General features: G+C 51.2%; 1 protein-coding gene across 4 annotated transcripts in view; it reads left to right on the top strand.

Annotated features, from left to right (window-relative positions):
* Positions 1 to 25828, top strand: part of rnf157 (ring finger protein 157) — a 789927-nt gene that overhangs the window by 545982 nt on the left and 218117 nt on the right. For 3 of the 4 annotated variants that reach the window (XM_041217436.1, XM_041217438.1, XM_041217437.1), the window contains exons 12-15: positions 4143 to 4381; positions 4579 to 4684; positions 9011 to 9122; positions 15591 to 15640. In XM_041217436.1, coding sequence (XP_041073370.1) covers positions 4143 to 4381; positions 4579 to 4684; positions 9011 to 9122; positions 15591 to 15640 — 507 coding nt within the window. Of the gene's footprint in view, positions 1 to 4142; positions 4382 to 4578; positions 4685 to 9010; positions 9123 to 15590; positions 15761 to 25828 lie in introns of all 4 variants that reach the window. The other variant, XM_041217435.1, reaches the window with a different exon arrangement.

Genomic DNA, 25828 nt, shown 5'->3' with positions numbered 1-25828 from the left:
CCTGACCACGAGCCAACCTGCTGCTCGAGGGAATGGGCTGATATTTGTCATTATGGGGGACTGAAATGAAACCAAATCATACAGAATATAGTAGCAGTAGAATTGGTGACAATTAAAAAGACCCATGTTACCTGCAATCAGAACCTTGAAGCTGGTGGTGAAGCCTGGGTACAGGTGGGTTTGACACAGAGAAGAACAGGACATTCTGATCAATGAGAATCAGTACCCCTCAGCCCACTGAAACCAGTCTCTGCCACCGCCAGCAAGCTATGGGTCAATGTCATTTTGCCTCTTGGGTTAAAATTATTAACTGGCTTGGGTTGGATCGGGTCGGGCCTGGTTGGGGAGGGTTGGGCCGGGTTGGGTTGGGCCAGGCGAGATTGGGTTGGGTTGGGCCGGGTTGGGCTGGGCTGGGCTGGTTTGGGTTGGGTTGGGTTGAGCCAGGTTGGGTTGGTTTGTGTTGGGCCGGGTAGGGTTGGGCTGGGCAGGGTTGGGTTGGTTTGGGTTGGGCCAGATTGGGTTGGACCGGGTTGGGTTGGGTTGGACCATGTTGGGTTGGACGGGGTTGGGTTGGGTCGGGTTGGGTTGGGTCGGGCCGTGTTGGGTTGGACCGGGTTGGGTTGGGTTGGACCATGTTGGGTTGGACGGGGTTGGGTTGGGTCGGGTTGGGTTGGGTCGGGCCGTGCTGGGTTGGACCGGGTTGGGTTGGGTTGGGTCGGGCCGTGTTGGGTTGGCCCGGGTTGGGTTGGGCCGGGCCGTGTTGGGTTGGACTGGGTTGGGTTGGGTCGGGTTGGGTTGGGCCGGGCCGTGTTGGGTTGGACCGGGTTGGGTTGGGTCGGGTTGGGTTGGGCCGGGCCGTGTTGGGTTGGGTCGGGTTGGGTTGGGCCGGGCCGTGTTGGGTTGGCCCGGGTTGGGTTGGGCCGGGCCGTGTTGGGTTGGACTGGGTTGGGTTGGGTCGGGCCGTGTTGGGTTGGACCGGGTTGGGTTGGACGGGGTTGGGTTGGGTCGGGTTGGGTTGGGTCGGGTTGGGTTGGACCGGGTTGGGTTGGGTTGGACCGGGTTGGGTTGGGTTGGACCGGGTTGGGTTGGGTCGGGTTGGGTTGGGTTGGGCCGTGCTGGGTTGGGCCGGGTTGGGTTGGGTTGGACCGGGTTGGGTTGGGCCGGGTTGGGTTGGGTCGGGCCGTGTTGGGTTGGGTCGGGTTGGGTTGGGTTGGGCCATGTTGGGTTGGACCGGGTTGGGTTGGGTCGGGTTGGGTTGGGTTGGGCCGTGCTGGGTTGGGTCGGGTTGGGTTGGGTTGGACCATGTTGGGTTGGACGGGGTTGGGTTGGGCCATGTTGGGTTGGACCGGGTTGGGTTGGGTTGGACCGGGTTGGGTTGGGTCGGGTTGGGTTGGGTTGGGCCGTGCTGGGTTGGACCGGGTTGGGTTGGGTTGGACCATGTTGGGTTGGACGGGGTTGGGTTGGGCCGGGCCGTGTTGGGTCGGGCCGTGTTGGGTTGGGTCGGGTTGGGTTGGGCCGGGCCGTGTTGGGTTGGACCGGGTTGGGTTGGGTCGGGCCATGTTGGGTTGGACCGGGTTGGGTTGGGTTGGACCGGGTTGGACCGGGTTGGGTTGGGTTGGGTCGGGCCGTGTTGGGTTGGCCCGGGTTGGGTTGGGTCGGGCCATGTTGGGTTGGACCGGGTTGGGTTGGGTCGGGTTGGGTTGGGTCGGGCCGTGTTGGGTTGGACCGGGTTGGGTTGGGTTGGACCGGGTTGGACCGGGTTGGGTTGGGTTGGGTCGGGCCGTGTTGGGTTGGACCGGGTTGGGTTGGACGGGGTTGGGTTGGACCGGGTTGGGTTGGGTCGGGCCGTGTTGGGTTGGACGGGGTTGGGTTGGACCGGGTTGGGTTGGGTCGGGCCGTGTTGGGTTGGCCCGGGTTGGGTTGGGCCGGGTTGGGTTGGGTTGGGCCATGTTGGGTTGGACCGGGTTGGGTTGGGTCGGGTTGGGTTGGGTCGGGCCGTGTTGGGTTGGCCCGGGTTGGGTTGGGTCGGGCCATGTTGGGTTGGACCGGGTTGGGTTGGGTCGGGTTGGGTTGGGTCGGGCCGTGTTGGGTTGGACCGGGTTGGGTTGGGTTGGGCCATGTTGGGTTGGACGGGGTTGGGTTGGGTCGGGTTGGGTTGGGTCGGGCCGTGCTGGGTTGGACCGGGTTGGGTTGGGTCGGGTTGGGTTGGGTCGGGCCGTGTTGGGTTTGACGGGGTTGGGTTGGACCGGGTTGGGTTGGGTCGGGCCGTGTTGGGTTGGACGGGGTTGGGTTGGCCCGGGTTGGGTTGGGTCGGGCCGTGTTGGGTTGGCCCGGGTTGGGTTGGGCCGGGCCGTGTTGGGTTGGACCGGGTTGGGTTGGGTTGGGCCATGTTGGGTTGGACCGGGTTGGGTTGGGCCGGGCCGTGTTGGGTTGGACCGGGTTGGGTTGGGTTGGGCCATGTTGGGTTGGACCGGGTTGGGTTGGGTTGGACCGGGTTGGGTTGGGTCGGGTTGGGTTGGGTTGGACCGGGTTGGGTTGGGTCGGGTTGGGTTGGGTTGGACCGGGTTGGGTTGGGTCGGGTTGGGTTGGGCCGGGCCGTGCTGGGTTGGACCGGGTTGGGTTGGGTTGGGCCATGTTGGGTTGGGCCGGGTTGGGTTGTGTTGGACGGGGTTGGGTTGGGTCGGGCCGTGTTGGGTTGGACCGGGTTGGGTTGGGTCGGGCCGTGTTGGGTTGGACCGGGTTGGGTTGGGTTGGGCCATGTTGGGTTGGACCGGGTTGGGTTGGGCCGGGCCGTGTTGGGTTGGACTGGGTTGGGTTGGGTCGGGCCGTGTTGGGTTGGGTTGGGTTGGGTCGGGCCGTGTTGGGTTGGCCCGGGTTGGGTTGGGTTGGGCCATGTTGGGTTGGGTCGGGTTGGGTTGGGTCGGGCCGTGTTGGGTTGGACCGGGTTGGGTTGGGTTGGGCCATGTTGGGTTGGACCGGGTTGGGTTGGGTCGGGTTGGGTTGGGTCGGGCCGTGTTGGGTTGGACCGGGTTGGGTTGGGTTGGGCCATGTTGGGTTGGACCGGGTTGGGTTGGGTTGGGTTGGGTTGGGTCGGGCTGTGTTGGGTTGGCCCGGGTTGGGTTGGGCCGGGCCGTGTTGGGTTGGACGGGGTTGGGTTGGGTTGGACCGGGCTGGGTTGGGGTTTGATTCACTTTGGTTTGGTTGTTCTGACCAAGGGCCATCACTGACCTGAAATGTTGGGCAGAATTTGCTGGAGCAGGCAAGATGGTGGGTAAGGTCTGAGAAGCACACGGGTGTCCATCTGTCTGTCCCGCATTTAATTCGAGGTGTGTAGGGGTGAATGCGGGAAATCCAACTGCTGGTGGTGGGAAGGTAATGAGGCTTGTTAATGAGCCACTTGAAATCAATTATCCCTGAGCCTAACTGGGTTTAATACTGGCTCAGGATTTACTGGGACTCACATGAGTCTCCCATGCCTCCAGAGAGCCCCCCAGCAAACTCTGCCTGGTTTACCGATGGCCCACCAAGGGGTATCTTGTTCAAAGGCACACAGTGTTCAATTGAGGGATCCAGCAGTGGGAAGGATGAGACCCACTGAAAGCTCCCACCCTCCACTGCATCTGAAACCACCCCCCCCTCCACTTGCTAGGGTGTTCCCCATCCCGATCCGCTTAATTCTCTCCAGGGATCCAGCTATGATCGCTGGTGAAAACCCCAGTGTGTTACTGGCATTGGCCTCTGTTCCCTCTGATTGGCCAGTTGCTCTCGGGGGAGGGATTTCTGCCCCCACTGGGGTCTTGATTGAGTGGAAGGTCTGATGCTGTCCAGCTAAGTGCCTGATTACCTTATAATTGCATCCTACCTCCCATGGTAAAGCAACAAGGAGCCCCTCCCCAATTCTCCAACCCAGGGGTAGCACCTCTGTTACTGCAACGAAATTCCACCCATTAACTCTGGGCAGGATCCTCCAGCCTAGCTGCCATTGGCAGGGCCGGAAAATCCCAGCCTCTCTCTCTCCACAGCTGCTACCTGACCTGCTGAGCGATTCCAGTATTTTCTGCATTTTATTTCAGATTTCCAACATCTGCAGGATTTTGCTGTCGGTTTGGTAACTGATTGTAAATGTACGCTCCTTCCTCTAGTCCTCCGACCACATCCCCTCGGGATATGAGGCTGTCTCATTGCTGGAGGCCCTGAACGGCCCCCTTGTTCCTTCACCGTCAGCCCCCCCCGTTCACCTGATTAGAGATGGCCATACACCCAGTCCTCTGTCTTCTTTTGGGCCTGATGGACGGACTCTTTCTGTGCGCACCTTGTCTCCGCTGGACAGAGCATCTGACAGTGCCAACCCAGGCTTCAAGCTGAAGAAAAGCACTTCCAAGTAAGTAAAACCTTCACTCCTAACATAAAAGTATGAGTATTCTCTCTGTCTTTTTCTCTTTTTCTCTCTCTGTTTCTCCTTCTATCTGTATTTCTCTGTCTCTTGTGCTGCCTCTATCTCCTTTTCTCTCTCTCTCCCTCACTTTCTCTTTCTCTGTCTATGTCTCTCTGCTGACAGGATTCACTTTTTCTCTCAAGGTCGCTCTCACAGAACTCCTCCATTCTTCATGAAGAAGACGAAGAGAAATCCTTCAACGATGGGGACCTAGTGTCCCCCAGAAAACCAAACACTCAGGAACTTGAGGTACTGTCCCTAAACACTTGGCTCAGTTTTATTTGCTTAATACAGGCCCCTCTAAACCCCATGATAAACACAGGCCCCTCTAAACCTCATGATAAACACAGGCCCCTCTAACCCCCATGATAAACACAAGCCCCTCTAAACCCCATGATAAACACAGGCCCCTCTAAACCCCATGATAAACACAGGCCCTCTAAACCCCATGATAAACACAGGCCCTCTAAACCCCAAGATAAACACAGGCCCTCTAAACCCCATGATAAACACAGGCCCCTCTAAACCCCATGATAAACACAGGCCCTTCTAAATCCCATGATAAACACAGGCCCTTCTAAACCCCAAGATAAACACAAGCCCCTCTAAATCCCATGATAAACACAGGCCCTTCTAAACCCCAAGATAAACACAAGCCCTTCTAAACCCCAAGATAAACACAGGCCCTTCTAAACCCCATGATAAACACAGGCCTTTCTAAATCCCAAGTTAAACACAGGCGCCCCTCTAAACCCGAAGATAAATACGGGAAACTTTAAACTCCAAAATCAACACAGGCCCCAGAAGATAAAGCATTCCAAATATACCCCAAGATAGCGCAGGGCTCTCTAAACCCCAAAGTAAACACAGGTTCCACAATAACCCAAGTTAATCACCGGCCCCTCCAAATCCAAAGATAAGCGCGGATTCCTCAAAATCTTAAGGTAAACAAGGCCCCTCTAAACCCCAGGATTAACGTAGGCCACACTGATCAAAAAATAGACACAGCAAAACTGACCCTGAGTTAAACACAGGCCCTCTAAACCCCAATATAAACATTCCCCTGTGATGATATGTGTATATTTTATAGTTATGTATCTATTCTGTGTAGGTATGGGTAAGTTGTGTCTGTAGGTGGCCAGGGTTAGTCAAAGGCAAGGCTGTTGGAGTCAGATTGCCTATAGAACACAAACATAAGAAATAGGAGCAGCAGTAGGCCATTCGGCCCCTCAAGCCTGCCCCGCCATTCAATAAGATCATGGCTGATCTACCCCAGGCCTCAACTCCTCTTTCGTGCCAGCTCCTCATAACCCTCAACTCCCCAATAATTTCAAAAATGTATCTACCCCCTCCTTAAATGCTTTCAGTGATCTAGCCTCCACAATTCTCTGGGGTAGAGAATTCCAGACATTCACTACCCACTGAGATAAGAAATTCCTTCGCATTTCAGTTTTAAATGAGTGTCCCCTTATTCTGTAACTATGTTCCCTAGTTTGAGATTCTCCCACATCATCTCAACATCTACCCTGTCAAGCCTCCTCAGAATCTTGTATGTTTCAATAAGATCACCTCGCATTCTTCTAATCTCTAATGAATAAAGGCCTAACCTGTTTAGCCGTTCTTGATAAGTCAGCCCCTTCATCCCAGGCATCAGCTTAGTGAATCTGTTTTGAGCAGCCTCCAATGCCAGTATATCCTTTCTTAAATACAGGGACCAAAACTGTCCACAGTACTCCAGGTGCAGTCTCACCAACACCCTGTACAGTTGTAACAAGACTTCCCTATTTTTAAACTCCAACTTCCTAGCAATACAGGCCAAAATTCCATAATTCCATTTGCCTTCTTAATTACTTGCTGCACTTGCATGCTAACTTTTCGTGTTTCATGCACAAGAACACCCAGGTCCTTCTGTGTAGGAAGGAGTTAGCTTGTATTTTGTAATGAGGTCATACAGTGGGTTTTAACCTATAAGTAAAGAGTAGATTTGAAATTTGCATTTGTGTTGAAATTGATGTGTAACTATTGCATTTCAAAGGAGTTTCAAAGGTGGAAAGAACGTTTGCATTTTACAGGAGATTCAGTGAGTAAACAGGAGCAAGCATTTAAAAATTTTATTGACTCAAAAATAGTGGGGAAATAGGAACATGAAAGGTTTCAATATTTGGGAAACTGAGTTTTCAAGGAGATATTTGAAGCCAGTGGAGGGCTAAGATAAAAGGGGTGAAAAAGGTATTTATGACAACAGGATTTCTGCTGTAAGGAGTTGTTGTGGGGAATTCCCACTGAAGGCCAATTCCTGTGTGTGGAATATGCTGGAAAAGCTGGCAAAGTCTTTGAATTGAAGAAAAGCAACTCAAGTTTTGGCCCAGGAGAATATTTGTCCCGAAAAACAAATTGGAAAACCCACATCAGTGTGGAGTTGTTCTGGGAAATTGTGGATCGTACTTCTGTTCAAAGTGAAAGGAATTTTTCTTGGTTTGGGTAATATTTCCTGGAATTTATGGTTAAGTTAGATAAGAATCTATAAGGACTCTTTTGAAAAAGGTAGTTTTATTGCATACCTAAAATTATTTTGGGGTTTTGTAAGATTTTTCTAACCGTGAATCTTTTATCCTGTGTGTTTAAGTTTTCCCTTTCCTATCTTTGAATAAACATTTTAATTCTTCAAATTTTAAAAAAGTTATCACTGGAGTTCTGTGCTTTTGTGTTCAGTGGCTTTCCCTCTTCAATCCTACAATACAAGAATAAGATCAGGATCCGATGAGGTAGATTTCAACCTGAGATCTGGCTTGTTCAGCATTAACATCAGCTGCAGTCATAACAGCTTTCTAACCCCCATGATAAACACAAGCCCCGCTAAACCCCATGATAAACACAAGCCTCTCTAACCCCCATGATAAACACAGGCCCCGCTAAACCCCATGATAAACACAAGCCTCTCTAACCCCCATGATAAACACAAGCCTCTCTAACCCCCATGATAAACACAAGCCTCTCTAACCCCCATGATAAACACAAGCCTCTCTAACCCCCATGATAAACACAAGCCTCTCTAACCCCCATGATAAACACAAGCCTCTCTAACCCCAATGATAAACACAGGTCCCTCTAAACCCCATGATAAACACAGGCCCCTCTAAACCCCATGATAAACACAGGCCCCTCTAAACCACATGATAAACACAGGCCCCTCTAACCCCCATGATAAACACAGGCCCCTCTAAACCCCATGATAAACACAGGCCCCTCTAACCCCCATGATAAACACAGGCCCCTCTAAACCCCATGATAAACACAGGCCCCTCTAAACCCCATGATAAACACAGGCCCCTCTAAACCCCATGATAAATACAGGCCTCTCTAACTCCCATGATAAACACAAGCCCCTCTTAAACCCCATGATAAATACAGGCCTCTCTAACTCCCATGATAAACACAGGCCCCTCTAAACCCCATGATAAACACAGGCCCCTCTAAACCCCACGATAAACACAGGCCCCTCTAAACCCCATGATAAATACAGGCCACTCTAACTCCCATGATAAACACAAGCCCCTCTTAAACCCCATGATAAACACAGGCCCCTCTAACCCCCATGATAAACACAAGCCTCTCTAACTCCCATGATAAACACAGGCCCCTCTAAACCCCATGATAAACACAGGCCCCTCTAAATCCCATGAAAAACACAGGCCTCTCTAAACCCCATGATAAACACAGGCCCCTCTAAACCCCATGATAAACACAGGCCCCTCTAAACCCCATGATAAACACAAGCCCCTTGAAACCCCATGATAAACACAGGTCTCTCTAAACCCCTTGATAAACACAGGCCGCTCTAAACCCCATGATAAACACAGGCCGCTCTAAACCCCATGATAAACATAGGCCTCTCTAAACCCCACGATTAACACAGGCACCTCTAAACCCCACGATAAACACAAGCCTCCCTAAACCCCATGATAAACACAGGCCTCTCTAAACCCCATGATAAACACAGGCCCCTCTAAACCCCATGATAAACACATGCCTCTCTAAACCCCATGATAAACACAAGCCCCTTGAAACCCCATGATAAACACAGGCCTTTCTAAACCCCATGATAAACACAGGCCGCTCTAAACCCCATGATAAACACAGGCCGCTCTAAACCCCATGATAAACACAGGCCGCTCTAAACCCCATGATAAACACAGGCCGCTCTAAACCCCATGATAAACACAGGCCGCTCTAAACCCCATGATAAACACAGGCCGCTCTAAACCCCATGATAAACACAGGCCGCTCTAAACCCCATGATAAACACAAGCCTCTCTGAACCTCATGATAAATGCAGGCCCTTCTAAATCCCGAGATAAAGACAGGCACCTCAAAACGCCACAATAAACACTCTCTACACTGACCTCAAGATAAACGGAGCCCTTACCAAACCCCAAGATAAACACAGGCCACAATGACTCCAAATGACTTTGTGTTTAGTGTTGAGTTTAGCAGTGGATTTAAATTTGTGTTTGTCTGTACGTTCAAGCCAGGATCTTTGACGCATTGTCCTTGATCTGATCTCTTTTTCCTCAGGATTCTGGTGTAACTCCTGAGAGTGAGAACCTGACACTGTCATCTTCTGGAGCTGTCGACCAGTCCTCGTGTACAGGAACCCCACTCTCCTCCACCATCACATCACCTGAAGGTAATCCACAGAAACTCGGAGCTGATTCTGTTCCTCGAAAATTTCACATTTGGATCATGGGAATTGCACTGTATCATGAACTGTGTTGAACACAAGAAGTAGGAGCAGGAGTAGACCATTTGGCCCATCAAACCTGCTCCACCATCCAATACAATCATGGCTGATCTTGAGCTTCAGCTCCATTTTCTTGCCTGCTCCCCATATCCCTTCATTCCCTGAGAGACCAACATTCTGTCTATCCCAGCCTTAAATATATTTAATGCTGGAGCATCCACAACCCTCTGGGGTAGAGAATTCCAAAGATTCACAACCCTTTGAGTTAAGTAATTTCTCCCCCCCTCAGCCCTAAATAATCAGCCCCTTATCCTGAGACTGGGCCCCTGGGTTTTAGATTTGCCGACCGGCAGGGACAATCTCCCAGCATCCACCCTATCAATGAGATCACCTCATTCTTCTAAACTCCAGAGAAAATAGACCCAATTTGCTCAGCCTCTCATTATAGGACAACCCCCTCATCCCAGGGACCGATCCAGTCAACCTTCACTGTACTGTTCCAATGTAAGTATATCTTAAATGTGGAGACCAAAACTGCACACAATACTCCAGATGTGGTCTCACCAAAACCCTGTACATCTTAAGCAAGACTCCTTTATTCCTGTACTCCAATCCCCTTGCAATAAAGGCCATTTGCCTTATAATTACATGCTGTACCCGTATGTTAACTTTTTGCATTCCTTGTATGAGTTAACCCAAGTCTCTTTGAACATCAATGCTTAGAAATTTCTCACCTTTTAAAAAAATATTCAGCTCTTCTATTCTTTCAACTAAAGTGAATAACCTTCCACTCCCCCACATTATACTCCATCTGCCATCTTGTTGCCCACTCACTTAACCAGTCTATATCTCTTTGCTGCCTCTCTGTGTCCTCCCCACAGCTTACCTTTCCACCTAGCTTTGTATCATGAAGCAAACTTAGATACATTACTCTCTGTCTCTTCATCTAAGTCATTAATATAGAATGTAAATAGCTGAGGCCCCAGCACTGATACTTGTAGCACTCCACTACTCACTACCTGTCAACTTGAAAAAGCCACGTTTAAGTCCACTCTCTGCTTCCAATCTGCTAACCAATCCTCCATCCAGGCTAATGTATTACCCCCAACTCCACACGTATGAATCTTTTGTTTGACACCTTATTGAATGCATTTTGGAAATTCAGATATACTACATCTACTGGTTCCCCTTTATCTACTTTACTGGTTACATCCTCAAAAAACTCCAATAAATTTGTGAAGCGGGATTTCCCTTTAGTTGGCGGGATCTTCCTGTCCTGCTCACAGGCAGGATTTACTAGTGCTGTCAAAGTCAATGGACATTTAGTTGGCTTGCCGCATTTTTGGGCTTTACCCACAACAGCAAGGCCAGAAAATCCTGGCCAGTAAAACATAAGAACATAAGAAATAGGAACAGGAGTTAACCATTCGGCCCCTCGAGCCTGCCCCACCATTGAATAAGATCATGGCTGATCTTCTTGTGTTTCGATTTCCACATCCCATCTAACCCCGGTAACCTTTGATTCCCTTTACCTAACAAGAATCTATCTGCCTCTGCCTCAAAAATATTCAATGACCCCGCCTCCAACACCTTCTGAGGCAGCGAGTTCCAGAGTCGCACAACTCTCAGAGGGGAAAAAAATCTTATCTCTGTCCTAAAAGGGTGACCCCTAATTTTAAAACAGTGCCCCCTAGTTCTGGACTCACTCACAAGAGGAAACATACTTTCCACGTCCACCTTGTCAAGATGGTTCAGGATCTTGTAAACTTCAATCAAATCACCCCTCACTCTTCTAAACTCCAGTGGAAACAAGCCCAGTCTGTCCAACCTTTCCTCATAAGACAACCCACTCATTCCAGGTATCAATCTAGTAAACCTCCTCTGGACCGCCTCTAATACATTTACATCCTTCCTTAAATAATGAGACCAAAACTGCACACTTTATCCATCTGCAACCTCCTCATGTCCTCTTCATGACATACTTTCCTATCTTTGTGTCATCTACAAATTGAGCTACCATGTCTTCACTCTCCTCATCTAAGTCATTGATGTAAATCCTGAAAGGCTGAGGCCCCAATACAGATCACATGCTGCCAATCGGATGAAGACCCATTTATGCATACTCTCTGCTTTCTGCCAGCCAGCCAATCTTCAATCCTTGCTGTTACCCCCTACACTATGAGCTTTTATTTTCCGTAATAATCTTTGATGTGGCACCTTATCAAATGCCTTCTGGAAATCTAGCACAGTACGTCTACAGACTCCTCTTTATCCACTGCGCATGTTACTCCTTCAAAAAACTCCAATAAATTGGTTAAACATTATTTTCCTTTCACAAAACCAGGCTGACTGATCCCAATAGCCTTGAGGTCTTCTAAGTGCCCAGATATAACCTCCATAATGATCAATTTTAATATCTTGCCCACGACAGACGTCAAGCTAACTGACCTATAGCTTCCTGTTTTCTACTTCCCTCCCTTCTTGAATAGAGGGGTTATATTCGCTACTTTCCAGTCTGATGAAGCCTTTCCAGAATCTAGCGAATTTTGGAAAGTTAACACCAACTCATCAACTATCTGATTAGTCACCTCTTATAAGACCCTAGGATGTAGTCCATCGGGACCTGGAGACTTGTCAGCCACAGATTCATCAATTTACTCAGCACCATTTCCCTAGTGAATTCAATTTCACCAAGTTCCTTTCTCCCGTTCACCTCCTGATTTGCAACTATTACTGGAATGTTTTTTGTATCCTCTAGAGTGAAGACAGAAGCAAAATATTTGTTGTTTCTTCTGCTGTTTTCTTATTATTTACTATTAACTTCCCACTGCCGCTCTCTAGAGGACCACCCACTTACTTTACTTACTCTTTTCCTTTTTAAATACCTACAGAAACTCTTGCTATCCGTTTTTACATTTCTAGCCAGTTTCCTCTCATGCTCTAATTTCTTTCAACTGACCAACCTTTTAGTCATTCTCTGCCATTCGTTCTATTCTGTCCAATCATCTGACCTGCCACTCATCTTCGCGGAGTTGTATGCTTTTTCTTATGTCTGATGTTTTCCTTAACATCTTTAATTAACCACGGATGGTGGATCATTCTTTAAGAGTTTTTCTTTATAGGAGGAATATACTTATTCTGAACGCTCTGAAATATTCCCTTAAATGCCTGTCACTGCTTCTCTATTGATCTATCCTCGAGCCTAGTTTCCTGTTTACTTCAGCTAGCTCAGCTTTCATCCTCACATAGTTCCCTTATTTAAGTTTAAGATACTAGTCTAAGACCTGCTCTTCTCTCTTTCAAACTGGATGTAAAATTCAATCATATTGTGGTTGCTGCTACCTAGGGGTACCTTTACTCTGAGGTCATTAGTCAATCCTGTCACGTTACACAATACCAAGTCTAACATAACCTGCTCTCTGGTTGGTTCCAGAATTGTTGCTCTAAGAAACTAACTCGAAAGCATTCTAAGAACTCCTCATCCAGGCTACTATTGCCAATCTGATTTTTCCACTTTATATGTAGATTAAAATCACCCATGATTATTGCCGGTCTTTTATCACAAGCACAATATGTTCTCTTGAATACTGTCTTCTACTCAGTGGCTACAAGTCAACCATGTTGGCTTGTTCTACCCATACTATGATTTTCTAAGCATATTGTTAACAGTTAATAATAGATTCCAGCATCTTCCCAATAACTGATGTTAGACTAACTGGCCTCACTCCCTCCTTTCTAACTGGCCTCACTCCCTCCTTTCTAACTGGCCTCCCTCCCTCCTTTCTTGAAAAGTGGAGTAACTTTGCCAATTTCCACTCTACAGAAACCCTTCCCGAATCGAAGGAATTTTGGAAAATCATAGCGCATCCACTATCTCTGTAGCTATCTTTTAGAATGCTAGGGTGTAGGCCATTACGTCCCTGGGGATTTGTCAGATTTTAGTCCCTTATTTTCTCCAACACTTTTCCTTTGCTGATATTAATGTCCTCACTCTTTTTACCCCCTAGGTCACTGTCTATTTCTGTATGGAACTTGTGTCTTGCACTGTGAAGACAGACACAAAATATTTGTTCAATGTCTCTGCCATTTTCTCATTCCCCTGATAATTTCTCCTGTTTCTGCTTCGAATGGACCCCTCCCCGCAGTGTGCACAGAGCGACCCCCGTGGTGTACACAGAGCGACGCCCACGGTGTACACAGAGCGACCCCCACCGTGTACACAGAGCAACCCCCACGGTGTGCACAGAGCGATGCCCACGGTGTACACAGAGCGACCCCCACCGTGTACACAGAGCAACCCCCACGGTGTACACAGAGCGACCCCCACCGTGTACACAGAGCGACCCCTGCGGTGTACACAGAGCGACCCCCACGGTGTACACAGAGCGACCCCCACGATGTACACAGAGCGACCCCCGCGGTGTGCACAGAGCGACCCCCGCGGTGTGCACAGAGCGACCCCCGCGGTGTACACAGAGCGACCCCCACGGTGTACACAGAGCGACCCCCGCGGTGTACACAGAGCGACCCCCGTGGTGTGCACAGAGCGACCCCCGCGGTGTGCACAGAGCGACCCCCGCGGTGTGCACAGATCGACCCCCGCGGTGTACACAGAGCGACCCCCTCGGTGTACACAGAGCGACCCTCGCGGTGTACACAGAGCGACCCCCTCGGTGTACACAGAGCGACCCCCTCGGTGTACACAGAGCGACCCCCACCGTGTACACGGAGTGACCCTCCTGTGTATAGAGTCTTGTCCCCATCCTGGGGCGCTCTGTACATTTGGAGCGATGATTGTGTTTCTGAAATATTTATTTATCTCTGACTGCTCTGATCCTGCTGTCTCTCTCTCTCTTCCCCCTCTCTCTCTTTCTCTCTCTCTATTTCTGTCTCTCTCTCTTTCCCTCTCTCTCTCAAATCCCTCTCTCTTTCCTTCTATCTCTTTCCCCCTTCTCCCACTCTCCCTTTCTCTTTCTCCCTCTCTCTCTCTCCCTCTTTCTCTACCTCTCCCCATCACTCTTTCCCCTCTCTCTCTATTCCTCCCTCTCTCTTTCTCCCTCTCTTCCTCCCTCTCTCTTCCTCCCTCTCTCTCTCCTCCTCCTCTCTCTTTCTCTTTTCTCCTTTCTCTCCTTCCTCCTGTCTCTCTTTGCCCCATTTCTCTCTTCCCCCCTCTTTCCCTCCCCCACTCTCTCCCCCCCTTTTTCTCTCCCTCCTCTCTCTCGCTCTTCCACCCCCTCTCTCTCCCCTTTCTCTCTTCCTTCCCTCCCTCTCTCTCTTTCCTCCACTCTCTCTCCCCACCTCTCTCTCCTCCTCTCTCTCCCTTTCCTCCTCTCTCTCTCTCTCTTTCTTCCTTCCCCTCCCTCTCTCTCTCCCCATCTCTTTTCCCTTTCTCAAATCTCTCTCTTTCCCTCACTTTCCCCTTCTCCCCTCTCCCTTTCTCTCTCTCCCTCTCTCTCTTTCTCTCCCTATCCCCATCTCTCTCTCTCCCCTTCTTCATCTCCCCTTCTCTCTCTTCCTTCTCTACCCCTCTCTTGCTTTCTTCCTCCCTCTCTCACTTCTCCTGTCTCCTTTTCCTCCTCTCTCTCTTTCCTCTCTCTCTCTTCCCCCCCTCTCTTTTCTCCTTTCTCTCCTTTCTCCTCTCTCTCTTCCCCCCTCTTTCCCTCCCCCACCTCTCCCCTCTCTTTTCCACCTCTCTCTCCCCCCACTCTCTCTCCCCCCCTTTCTCTCTCCCTCCTCTCTCTCCCTTTCCTCCTCTCTCTTGCTCTTCCAACCCCTCTCTCTCCCCTCTTTTTCTCTTCCTTCCCTCCCTCTCTCTCTTTCCTCCTCTCTCTCTCTATCTTTCCCCCTCTCTCTCTTCCCACCTCTCCCTCTCTTCTCCCCTCCCCTTTCTCTCTCTTTTCCCCTTCTCTTTCTTCCTTCCCCTCCCTCTCTCTCTCTTCCCACCTCTCTTCCCCTTTCTCAAATCTCTCTCTTTCCCTCTCTTTCCCCTTCTCCCCTCTCCCTTTCTCTCTCTCCCTCTCTCTCTTTCTCTCCCTATCCCCATCTCTCTCTCTCCCCCTCTTCATCTCCCCTTCTCTCTCTTCCTTCTCTACCCCTCTCTCGCTTTCTTCCTCCCTCTCTCACTTCTCCTGTCTCCTTTTCCTCCTCTCTCTCTCTTCCTTGCCCTCTCTTTTCCCCCTCTCTCTCTTCCCCCTCTCTCTCTTCCCCCCCTCTCTCTTCCCCTCTCTGTTTCCCTCTCTCTCTCCCCCCTCACTCTCCCCGCCTCTCTCGCCCCTTCTCCCTTTCATTTTCTCTTTCTCTTTCCACCGCCCCCCTTACCGCCTCTCTCTCTCTCTTTCCTCCTCTCTCTCTCCCTTTCCATCTCTCTCTCTCTCTCTCTCTTTCCTCCACTGTCTCTCTATCCCTCTCTCTCAGATGCCAGCAGCAGTCTAGCACACTCTGTGATGTCAATGACCTCCTCCCAGGTCAGTACCGACACCATCTCCTCGATGTCTGGTTCCTACATGGCGACAGGAGCTGATGAGCGTTTGGATTGTGTTACTGATGATCATGTGCCACTGCCTGTGACAGAGGAGGAGGTGGAGGTGAGGATGAGTGTGGGTGTGAGTGTGATGTGTGGGTGTGAGTGTGGGTGTGGGTGTGGGTGTGGGTGTGAGTGTGGGTGTGAGTGTGAGTGTGGGTGTGAGTGTGGGTGTGAGTGTGGGTGTGAGTGTGGGTGTGTGTGGGTGTGAGTGTGGGTGTGAGTGTGGGTGTGAGTGTGGGTGTGAGTGTGGGTCTGAGTGTGGGTCTGAGTGTGGGTCTGAGTGTGGGTGTGAGTGTGGGTCTGAGTGTGGGTCTGAGTGTGGGTCTGAGTGTGGGTGTGAGTGTGGGTGTGAGTGAGAGTGTGTTTGAGTGTGAAGTGTGATGTGTGAGTGTGATGTGTGAGTGTGATGAGTGTGTGTGATGTGATGTGTGAGTGTGATGTGTGAGTGTGATGTGTGAGTGTGAGTGTGATGTGTGAGTGTGATGTGTGAGTGTGATGTGTGAGTGTGTGTGGGTGTGAGTGTGATGTGTGAGTGTGATGTGAGTGTGATGTGTGAGTGTGATGTGTGAGTGTGAGTGTGATGTGTGAGTGTGATGTGTGAGTGTGATGTGTGAGTGTGTGTGGGTGTGAGTGTGATGTGTGAGTGTGATGTGTGAGTGTGATGTGTGAGTGTGATGTGAGTGTGATGTGTGAGTGTGATGTGTGAGTGTGATGAGTGTGTGTGATGTGTGAGTGTGATGTGTGAGTGATGTGTGATGTGTGAGTGTGATGTGTGAGTGTGAGTGTGATGTGTGGGTGTGATGTGTGAGTGTGATGTGTGGGTGTGATGTGTGAGTGTGATGTGAGTGTGATGTGTGAGTGTGATGTGTGAGTGTGATGAGTGTGTGTGATGTGTGATGTGTGATGTGTGAGTGTGATGTGTGAGTGTGAGTGTGATGTGTGGGTGTGATGTGTGAGTGTGATGTGTGGGTGTGATGTGTGGGTGTGATATGTGGGTGTGATGTGTGAGTGTGGGTGTGATGTGTGAGTGTGATGTGTGGGTGCGATGTGTGGGTGTGAGTGTGGGTGTGAGTGTGGGTGTGAGTGTGGGTGTGAGTGTGGGTGTGAGTGTGGGTGTGTGTGGGTGTGAGTGTGGGTGTGAGTGTGGGTGTGAGTGTGGGTGTGAGTGTGGGTGTGTGTGTGGGTGTGAGTGTGGGTGTGTGTGGGTGTGAGTGTGGGTGTGATGTGTGGGTGTGATGTGTGTGATGTGTGAGTGTGGAGTGTGGGTGTGAGTGTGAGTGTGGGTGTGAGTGTGAGTGTGGGTGTGAGTGTGGGTGTGGGTGTGGGTGTGGGTGTGGGTGTGGGTGTGAGTGTGGGTGTGAGTGTGGGTGTGTGTGGGTGTGTGTGGGTGTGAGTGTGGGTGTGATGTGTGGGTGTGATGTGTGTGATGTGTGAGTGTGGAGTGTGGGTGTGAGTGTGAGTGTGGGTGTGTGTGGGTGTGAGTGTGGGTGTGGGTGTGGGTGTGAGTGTGGGTGTGAGTGTGGGTGTGAGTGTGGGTGTGAGTGTGGGTGTGAGTGTGGGTGTGAGTGTGGGTGTGAGTGTGGGTGTGAGTGTGGGTGGAATGTGTGGGTGTAATGTGTGGGTGTGAGTGTGGGTGTGATGTGTGAGTGTGGGTGTGTGTGAGTGTGGGTGTGATGTGTGAGTGTGATGTGTGAATGTGATGTGTGGGTGTGAGTGTGGGTGTGAGTGTGTGTGATGTGTGAGTGTGAGTGTGGGTGTGAGTGTGGGTGTGAGTGTGAGTGTGAGTGTGAGTGTCGATGTGAGTCTGGGTGTGGGTGTGAGTGTGAGTGTGTGTGAGTGTGGGTGTGGGTGTGAGTGTATGTGATGTGTGGGTGTGAGTGTGGGTGTGATGTGTGAGTGTGTGTGATGTGTGATTTGTGGGTGTGATGTGTGATTTGTGGGTGTGATGTGTGAGTGTGTGTGATGTGTAGGTGTGAGTGTGAGTGTGGGTGTGAGTGTGAGTGTGGGTGTGAGTGTGAGTGTGAGTGTGAGTGTGAGTGTGGGTGTGGGTGTGGGTGTGGGTGTGAGTGTGAGTGTGGGTGTGGGTGTGACTGGGTGTGGGTGTGATGTATGAGTGCGAGTGTGAGTGCGAGTGTGGGAGTGAGTGTGGGAGTGACTGTGAGTGTGAATGTGAGTGTGGGTGTGAGTGTGAGTGTGAGTGTGGGTGTGGGTGTGGGTGGGTGTGGGTGTGATGTATGAGTGCGAGTGTGGGAGTGAGTGTGGGAGTGAGTGTGGGAGTGAGTGTGATGTGTGTGTGTATGTGTGGGTGTGATGTGTGGGTGTGGGTGTGATATGTGTGTGTGAGTGTGGGTGTGATTTGTGGGTGTGGGTGTGGGTGTGACTGTGAGTGTATGTGTGAGTGTGTGAGTGTGGGTGTGATGTGTGAGTGTGGGTGTGAGTGTGAGTGCGATGTGTGAGTGTGAGTGCGATGTGTGAGTGTGAGTGCGATGTGTGAGTGTGAGTGCGATGTGTGAGTGTGAGTGTGTGTGAGTGCGATGTGTGAGTGCGATGTGTGAGTGCAATGTGTGAGTGCGATGTGTGAGTGCGATGTGTGAGTGCGAGTGTGAGTGCGATGTGTGAGTGTGAGTGCGATGTGTGAGTGTGTGAGTGCGATGTGTGAGTGTGAGTGCGATGTGTGAGTGTGAGTGCGATGTGTGAGTGTGAGTGCGATGTGTGTGTGAGTGCGATGTGTGAGTGTGAGTGCAATGTGTGAGTGCGATGTGTGAGTGCGATGTGTGAGTGCGATGTGTGAGTGCGATGTGTGAGTGTGAGTGCGATGTGTGAGTGTGAGTGCGATGTGTGAGTGTGAGTGCGATGTGTGAGTGTGAGTGCGATGTGTGAGTGCGATGTGTGAGTGTGAGTGCGATGTGTGAGTGCGATGTGTGAGTGCGATGTGTGAGTACGATGTGTGATGTGTGAGTGTGATGTGTGATGTGTGATGTGTGATGAGTGAGTGTGGGTGAAGTGTGAGGGTGTGTGTGATGTGTGGTGGGTGTGTGTGATGTGTGGGTGTGAGTGTGTGTATGGGTGTGATGTGTGAGTGTGAGTGAGTGTGAGTGTGTGATGATGTGTGTGATGTGTGATGTGTGGTGGGTGTGGGTGTGTGTGAGTGTGTGTTATGTGTGAGTGTGTGGGTGTGATGTGTGAGTGGGTGTGGGAGTGGGTGTGAGTGTGTGTGTGATGTGTGGTGGGTGTGGGTGTGTGTGAGTGTGTGATGTGTGAGTGTGGGAGTGGGAGTGGGTGTGGGAGTTGGAGTGGGAGTGGGAGTGAGTGTGAGAGTGTGAGGGTGTGTGTGATGTGTGATGTGGGTGTGGGTGGGTGAGTGTGTGTGATGTGTGAGTGTGTGTGATGTGTGATGTGTGGGTGTGAGTGTGAGTGTGAGTGTGGGTGTGGGTGTGAGTGTGAGTGTGAGTGTGGGTGTGATGTGTGAGTGTGGGTGTGATGTGTGAGTGGGTGTGGGTGTGTGTGAGTGTGAGTGTATGTGTGAGTGTGATGTGTGAGTGTGTATGCGTGAGTGTGTATGCGTGAGTGTGGGTGTGATTTGTGGGTGTAATTTGTGGGTGTGAGTGTGGGTGTGAGTGTGATGGTTGAGTGTGTGTGTGAGTGTGTGTGTGAGTGTGTGTGTGAGTGTGGGTGTGGGTGTGACTGTGGGTGTATGTGTGAGTGTGATGTGTGAGTGTGTGAGTGTGTGATGTGTGGGTGTTATGTGTGAGTGTGGGTGTGTGTGGGTGTGAGTGTGAGTGTGGGTGTGGGTGTGTGGGTGTGAGTGCAATGTGTGAGTGTGATGTGTGAGAGTGTGGGAGTGTGTGTGAGTGTATGTGTGAGTGTGTGTGATGTGTGAGTGTGTGTGATGTGTGAGTGTGTGTGATGTGTGAGTGTGAGTGTGGGTGTGGGAGTGTGGGGGTGTGTGTGATGTGTGGTGGGTGTGTGGTGGCTGTGTGTGATGTGTGGGTGTGAGTGTGAGTGTATGGGTGTGATGTGTGAGTGTGAGTGTGTGAGGGTGTGTGTGATGTGTGGTGGGTGTGGGTGTGGGTGTGTGTGAGTGTGTGATGTGTGAGTGTGTGTGTGTGATGTGTGAGTGTGTGGGTGTGAAGTGTGAGTGTGGGTGTGGGAGTGGGTGTGAGTGTGTGTGTGTGTGATGTGTGGTGGGTGTGGGTGTGTGTAAGTGTGTGATGTGTGATGTGGGAGTGTGATGTTTGAGTGTGAGTGTGGGAGTGGGAGTGGGTGTGGGTGTGGGAATTGGAGTGGGAGTGGGTGTGAGAGTGTGAGGGTGTGTGTGATGTGTGATGTGTGGTGGCTGTGGGTGGGTGTGAGTGTGTGTGATGTGTGGGTGTGAGTGTGTGTGATGTGTGGGTGTGAGTGTGTGTGATGTGTGGGTGTGAGTGTGTGTGATGTGTGAGTGAGTGTGAGTGTGTGAGTGAGGGTGTGTGTGGTGTGTGATGTGTGATGTGGTGGGTGTGGGTGGGTGTGAGTGTGTTTGATGTGTAGGTGTGAGTGTGTGTGATGTGTGAGTGTGAGTGAGTGAGGGTGTGTGTGATGTGTGATGTGTAGTGGGGGTGTGGTGGGTGTGGGTGTGTGTGGGTGTGGGTGGGTGTGAGTGTGTGTGATGTGTGGGTGTGAGTGTGATGTGAGTGGGTATGATGTGCGGGTGTGGGTGTGAGTGTGGGTGTGATGTGAGTGTGTGATGTGAGTGTGTGATGTGAGTGTGTGATGTGAGTGTGTGAGTGTGATGTGTGAGTGTGATGTGTGAGTGTGATGTGTGATGTGTGAGTGTGAGTGTGAGTGTGAGTGTGGGTGTGGGTGTGGGTGTGGGTGTGAGTGTGTGAGTGGGTGTGATGTGTGAGTGTGAGGGTGTGTGTGATGTGTGGTGGGTGTGTGTGATGTGTGGGTGTGAGTGTGAGTGTATGGGTGTGATGTGTGAGTGTGTGTGTGATGATGTGTGTGATGTGTGGTGGGTGTGGGTGTGTGTGAGTGTGTGTTATGTGTGAGTGTGTGGGTGTGATGTGTGAGTGGGTGTGAGTGTGTGTGTGTGTGATGTGTGGTGGGTGTGTGTGAGTGTGTGATGTGTGAGTGTGAGTGTGGGAGTTGGAGTGGGAGTGGGAGTGAGTGTGAGAGTGTGAGGGTGTGTGTGATGTGTGATTTGGGTGTGGGTGGGTGTGAGTGTGTGTGATGTGGGTGTGGGTGGGTGTGAGTGTGTGGGTGTGAGTGTGTGTGAGTGTGGGTGTGGGTGTGGGTGTGGGTGTGATGTGTGTGTGAGTGTGAGTGTGAGTGTATGTGTGAGTGTGTATGCGTGAGTGTGTGTGGGTGTGGGTGTGTGTGGGTGTGAGTGTATGTGTGAGTGTGATGTGTGGGTGATGTGTGGGTGTGGGTGTGATGTGTGAGTGTGGATGTGATTTGTGAATGTGATTTGTGGGTGTGATTTGTGGGTGTGAGTGTGGGTGTGAGTGTGATGTGTGAGTGTGGGAGTGAGTGTGTGTGTGAGTGTGGGTGTGGGTGTGACTGTGAGTGTATGTGTGAGTGTGATGTGTGAGTGTATGTGATGTGTGGGTGTTGGGTGTGAGTGTGAGTGTGAGTGTGGGTGTGAGTGGGTGTGATGTGTGTGTGTGAGTGTGGGTGTGTGAGTGTGGGTGTGTGGGTGTGAGTGTGTGGGTGTGAGTGTGTGGGTGTGAGTGTGTGAGTGTGAGTGTGAGTGTGCGAGAGCGAGTGCAAGTCTGCGAGTGTGATGTGTGCGGGTGTGAGTGTGAGTGCAGTGTGTGAGTGTGATGTGTGAGTGTGAGTGTGAGAGTGTGGGAGTGTGTGTGAGTGTATGTGTGAGTGTGTGTGATGTGTGAGTGTGTGTGATGTGTGAGTGTGTGTGATGTGTGAGGGTGTGAGTGTGGTTGTGAGTGTGTGGGTGTGAGTGTGAGTGTGCGGGTGCGAGTGTGTGTGCGGGTGCGAATGTGATGTGTGCGGGTGTGAGTGTGAGTGCAATGTGTGAGTGTGATGTGTGATGTGTGAGTGTGAGAGTGTGGGAGTGTGTGTGAGTGTATGTGTGAGTGTGTGTGATGTGTGAGTGTGTGTGATGTGTGAGTGTGTGTGATGTGTGAGTGTGTGTGATGTGTGAGTGTGAGTGTGGGTGTGGGTGTGGGTGTGTGGGGGTGTGGGTGTGAGTGTGAGGGTGTGTGTGATGTGTGATGTGTGGTGGGTGTGTGGGATGTGTGTGTGTGAGTGTGAGTGTATGGGTGTGATGTGTGAGTGTGAGTGTGTGAGTGTGTGTGTGATGTGTGATGTGTGGTGGGTGTGGGTGTGTGTGAGTGTATGTGATGTGAGAGTGTGTGCGTGTGATGTGAGAGTGTGTGGGTGTGATGTGTGAGTGTAGGAGAGGGTGTGGGAGTGGGTGTGAGTGTGTGTGAGTGTGAGTGTGTGTGTGTGATGTGTGGTGGGTGTGGGTGTGTGTGAGTGTGTGATGTGTGATGTGGGAGTGTGATGTGTGAGTGTGTGTGGGAGTGGGAGTGGGTGTGGGAATTGGAGTGGGAGTGGGTGTGAGAGTGTGAGAGTGTGAGGGTGTGTGTGATGTGTGATGTGTGGTGGGTGTGGGTGGGTGTGAGTGTGTGTGATATGTGGGTGTGAGTGTGTGTGATGTGTGAGTGAGTGTGAGTGAGTGAGGGTGTGTGTGATGTGTGATGTGGTGGGTGTGAGTGTGTTTGATGTGTGGGTGTGAGTGTGTGTGATGTGTGAGTGAGTGAGTGTGAGTGAGTGAGGGTGTGTGTGATGTGTGATGTGTGGTGGGGGTGTGGTGGGTGTGGGTGTGTGTGGGTATGGGTGGGTGTGAGTGTGTGTGATGTGTGGGTGTGAGTGTGATGTGTGAGTGTGTGTGATGTGCGGGTGTGGGTGTGATGTGAGAGTGAGTGTGAGTGTGAGTGTGGGTGTGAGTATGGGTGTGATGTGTTAGTGGGTGTGGGTGTGAGGTGAGTGAGTGTGGGTGTGATGTGTGAGTGTTGGTGTGATGTGTGATTGTGGGTGTGATGTGTGAGTGTGGGTGTGGGTATGAGTGTGTGGATGTGGGTGTGATGTGTGAGTGTGGGTGTGATGTGTGATTGTGAGTGTGTGTGTGGGTGTGGGTGTTACTGGGAGTGTATGTGTGAGTGTGATGTGTGAGTGTGTGTGATGTGTGAGTGTGTGTGATGTGTGAGTGTGTGTGATGTGTGAGTGTGTGTGATGTGCGGGTGTGATGTGCGGGTGTGGGTGTGGGTGTGATTGTGAGTGTGAGTGTGAGTGTGGGTGTGAGTGTGTGGGTGTGATGTGTGATGTGTGAGTGTGAGTGGGTGAGAGTGTGGGTGAGAGTGTGGGTGAGAGTGTGGGTGAGAGTGTGGGTGAGAGTGTGGGTGAGAGTGTGGGTGAGAGTGTGGGTGAGAGTGTGGGTGAGAGTGTGGGTGAGAGTGTGGGTGTGAGTGTGCGGGTGTGAGTGTGAGTGTGCGGGTGTGATGTGAGTGTATGATGTGTGAGTGTGTGTGATGTGTGAGTGTGGGTGTGGGAGTGTGGGTGTGTGTGAGGTGGGTGTGGGTGTGGGTGGGTGTGAGTGTGTGTGTGTGGGTGTGATATGTGAGTGAGTGTGTGAGGGTGTGTGTGATGTGTGATGGGTGTGGGTGTGAGTGTGTGTGATGTGTGAGTGTGAGTGTGGGAGTGAGTGTGGGAGTCGGTGTGATGTGTGAGTGTGGTTGTGGGAGTGGGTGTGAGTGAGTGTGTGAGTGTGTGGTGGGTGTGGGTGTGTGTGAGTGTGTGATGTGTGTGTGATGTGTGTGTGATGTGAGTGTGATGTGTGATGTGTGAGTGTGGGAGTGGGAGTGGGTGTGGGTGTGATGTGTGGGTGTGGGTGTGATGTGTGGGTGTGGGAATGAGTGTGATGTGTAAGTGTGTGTGATGTGTGAGTGTGTGTGATGTGTGAGTGTGAGTGTATGTGAGTGTATGTGTGAGTGTATGTGTGAGTGTATGTGTGAGTGTATGTGTGAGTGTGATGTGTGAGTGTGTTGTGTGAGTGTGATGTGTGAGTGTGATGTGTGAGTGTGTGTGATGTGTGAGTGTGTGTGATGTGTGATGTGTGAGTGTGTGTGATGCGTGATGTGTGAGTGTGATTTGTGGGTGTGGGTGTGATTTGTGATTTGTGGGTGTGATGTGTGATGTGATGTGTGAGTGTGAGTGTGATGTGTGATGTGATGTGTGAGTGTGGGTGTGATGTGTGGGTGTGATGTGTGGGTGTGAGTGTATGTGTGATTTGTGGGTGTGAGTGTGGGTTTGAGTGTGAGTGTGGGTGTGGGTGTGGGTGTGACTGAGTGTATGTATGAGTGTGATGTGTGAGTGTGTGGGTGTGGGTGTGAGTGTGTTTGATGTGTGAGTGAGTGTGAGTGTGAGTGAGTGAGGGTGTGTGTGATGTGTGATGTGGTGTGTGTGGGTGGGTGTGAGTGTGTTTGATGTGTGGGTGTGAGTGTGTGTGATGTGTGAGTGTGAGTGAGTGAGGGTGTGTGTGATGTGTGATGTGTGGTGGGGGTGTGGTGGGTGTGGGTGGGTGTGAGTGTGTGTGATGTGTGGGTGTGAGTGTGATGTGTGAGTGGGTATGATGTGTGGGTGTGAGTGTGGGTGTGATGTGAGTGTGTGAGTGTGATGTGTGAGTGTGAGTGTGAGTGTGAGTGTGAGTGTGAGTGTGGGTGTGGGTGTGGGTGTGAGTGTGTTAGTGGGTGTGATGTGTGAGTGTGAGTGTGAGGGTGTGTGTGATGTGTGGTGGGTGTGTGTGATGTGTGGGTGTGACTGTGAGTGTATGGGTGTGATGTGTGAGTGAGTGTGAATGTGTGATGATGTGTGTGATGTGTGGTGGGTGTGGGTGTGTGTGAGTGTGTGTTATGTGTGAGTGTGTGGGTGTGATGTGTGAGTGGGTGTGGGAGTGGGTGTGAGTGTGTGTGTGATGTGTGGTGGGTGTGGGTGTGTGTGAGTGTGTGATGTGTGAGTGTGAGTGTGGGAGTGAGTGTGAGAGCGTGAGGGTGTGTGTGATGTGTGATTTGGGTGTGGGTGGGTGGGAGTGTGTGTGATGTGGGTGTGGGTGGGTGTGAGTGTGTGGGTGTGGGTGTGAGTGTGAGTGTGAGTGTGAGTGTGAGTGTGAGTGTGGGTGTGATGTGTGAGTGTGTGTGGGTGTGGGTGTGTGTGAGTGTGAGTATGTGTGAGTGTGAGTGTATGTGTGAGTGTGTATGCGTGAGTGTGTGTGATGTGTGGGTGTGGGTGTGATGTGTGAGTGTGGATGTGATTTGTGGGTGTGATTTGTGGGTGTGAGTGTGGGTGTGAGTGTGATGTGTGGGAGTGAGTGTGTGTGTGAGTGTGGGTGTGGGTGTGACTGTGAGTGTATGTGTGATGTGTGAGTGTGTGATGTGTGATGTGTGAGTGTGTGTGATGTGTGGGTGTTGTGTGTGTGTGTGTGAGTGTGGGTGTGAGTGGGTGTGATGTGTGTGTGTGAGTGTGGGTGTGAGGGTGTGAGTGTGGGTGCGAGTGTGTGGGTGTGAGTGTGAGTGTGTGGGTGTGAGTGTGAGTGTGAGTGTGAGTGTGAGTGTGAGTGTGGGTGTGGGTGTGGGTGTGAGTGTGAGTGTGAGGGTGTGGGTGTGAGTGTGCGGGTGTGAGTGCAATGTGTGTGTATGATGTGTGAGTTTGAGTGTGGGAGTGTGTGTGTGTGCTGTGTGAGTGTGTGTGATGTGTGAGTGTGTGTGATGTGTGAGTGTGGGTGTGAGGGTGTGAGTGTGGGTGTGAGTGTGTGAGTGTGCGGGTGCGAGTGCGAGTGTGAGTGTGCGGGTGCGAGTGTGAGTGTGCGGGTGCGAGTGTGAGTGTGCGGGTGCGAGTGTGATGTGTGCGGGTGTGAGTGTGAGTGCAATGTGTGAGTGTGATGTGTGATGTGTGAGTGTGAGAGTGTGGGAGTGTGTGTGAGTGTATGTGTGTGTGAGTGTATGTGTGAGTGTGTGTGATGTGTGAGTGTGTGTGATGTGTGAGTGTGAGTGTGGGTGTGGGTGTGTGGGGGTGTGGGTGTGAGTGTGAGTGTGTGTGTGATGTGTGATGTGTGGTGGGTGTGTGGGATGTG

The sequence above is a fragment of the Carcharodon carcharias genome, chromosome 22 (assembly GCF_017639515.1).
Source record: "Carcharodon carcharias isolate sCarCar2 chromosome 22, sCarCar2.pri, whole genome shotgun sequence".
Classification (NCBI taxonomy): Eukaryota; Metazoa; Chordata; class Chondrichthyes; order Lamniformes; family Lamnidae; genus Carcharodon; species Carcharodon carcharias.
The sequence above is the reverse complement of the archived record's forward strand: the minus strand, read 5'-3'. Positions and strand labels throughout refer to the sequence as shown.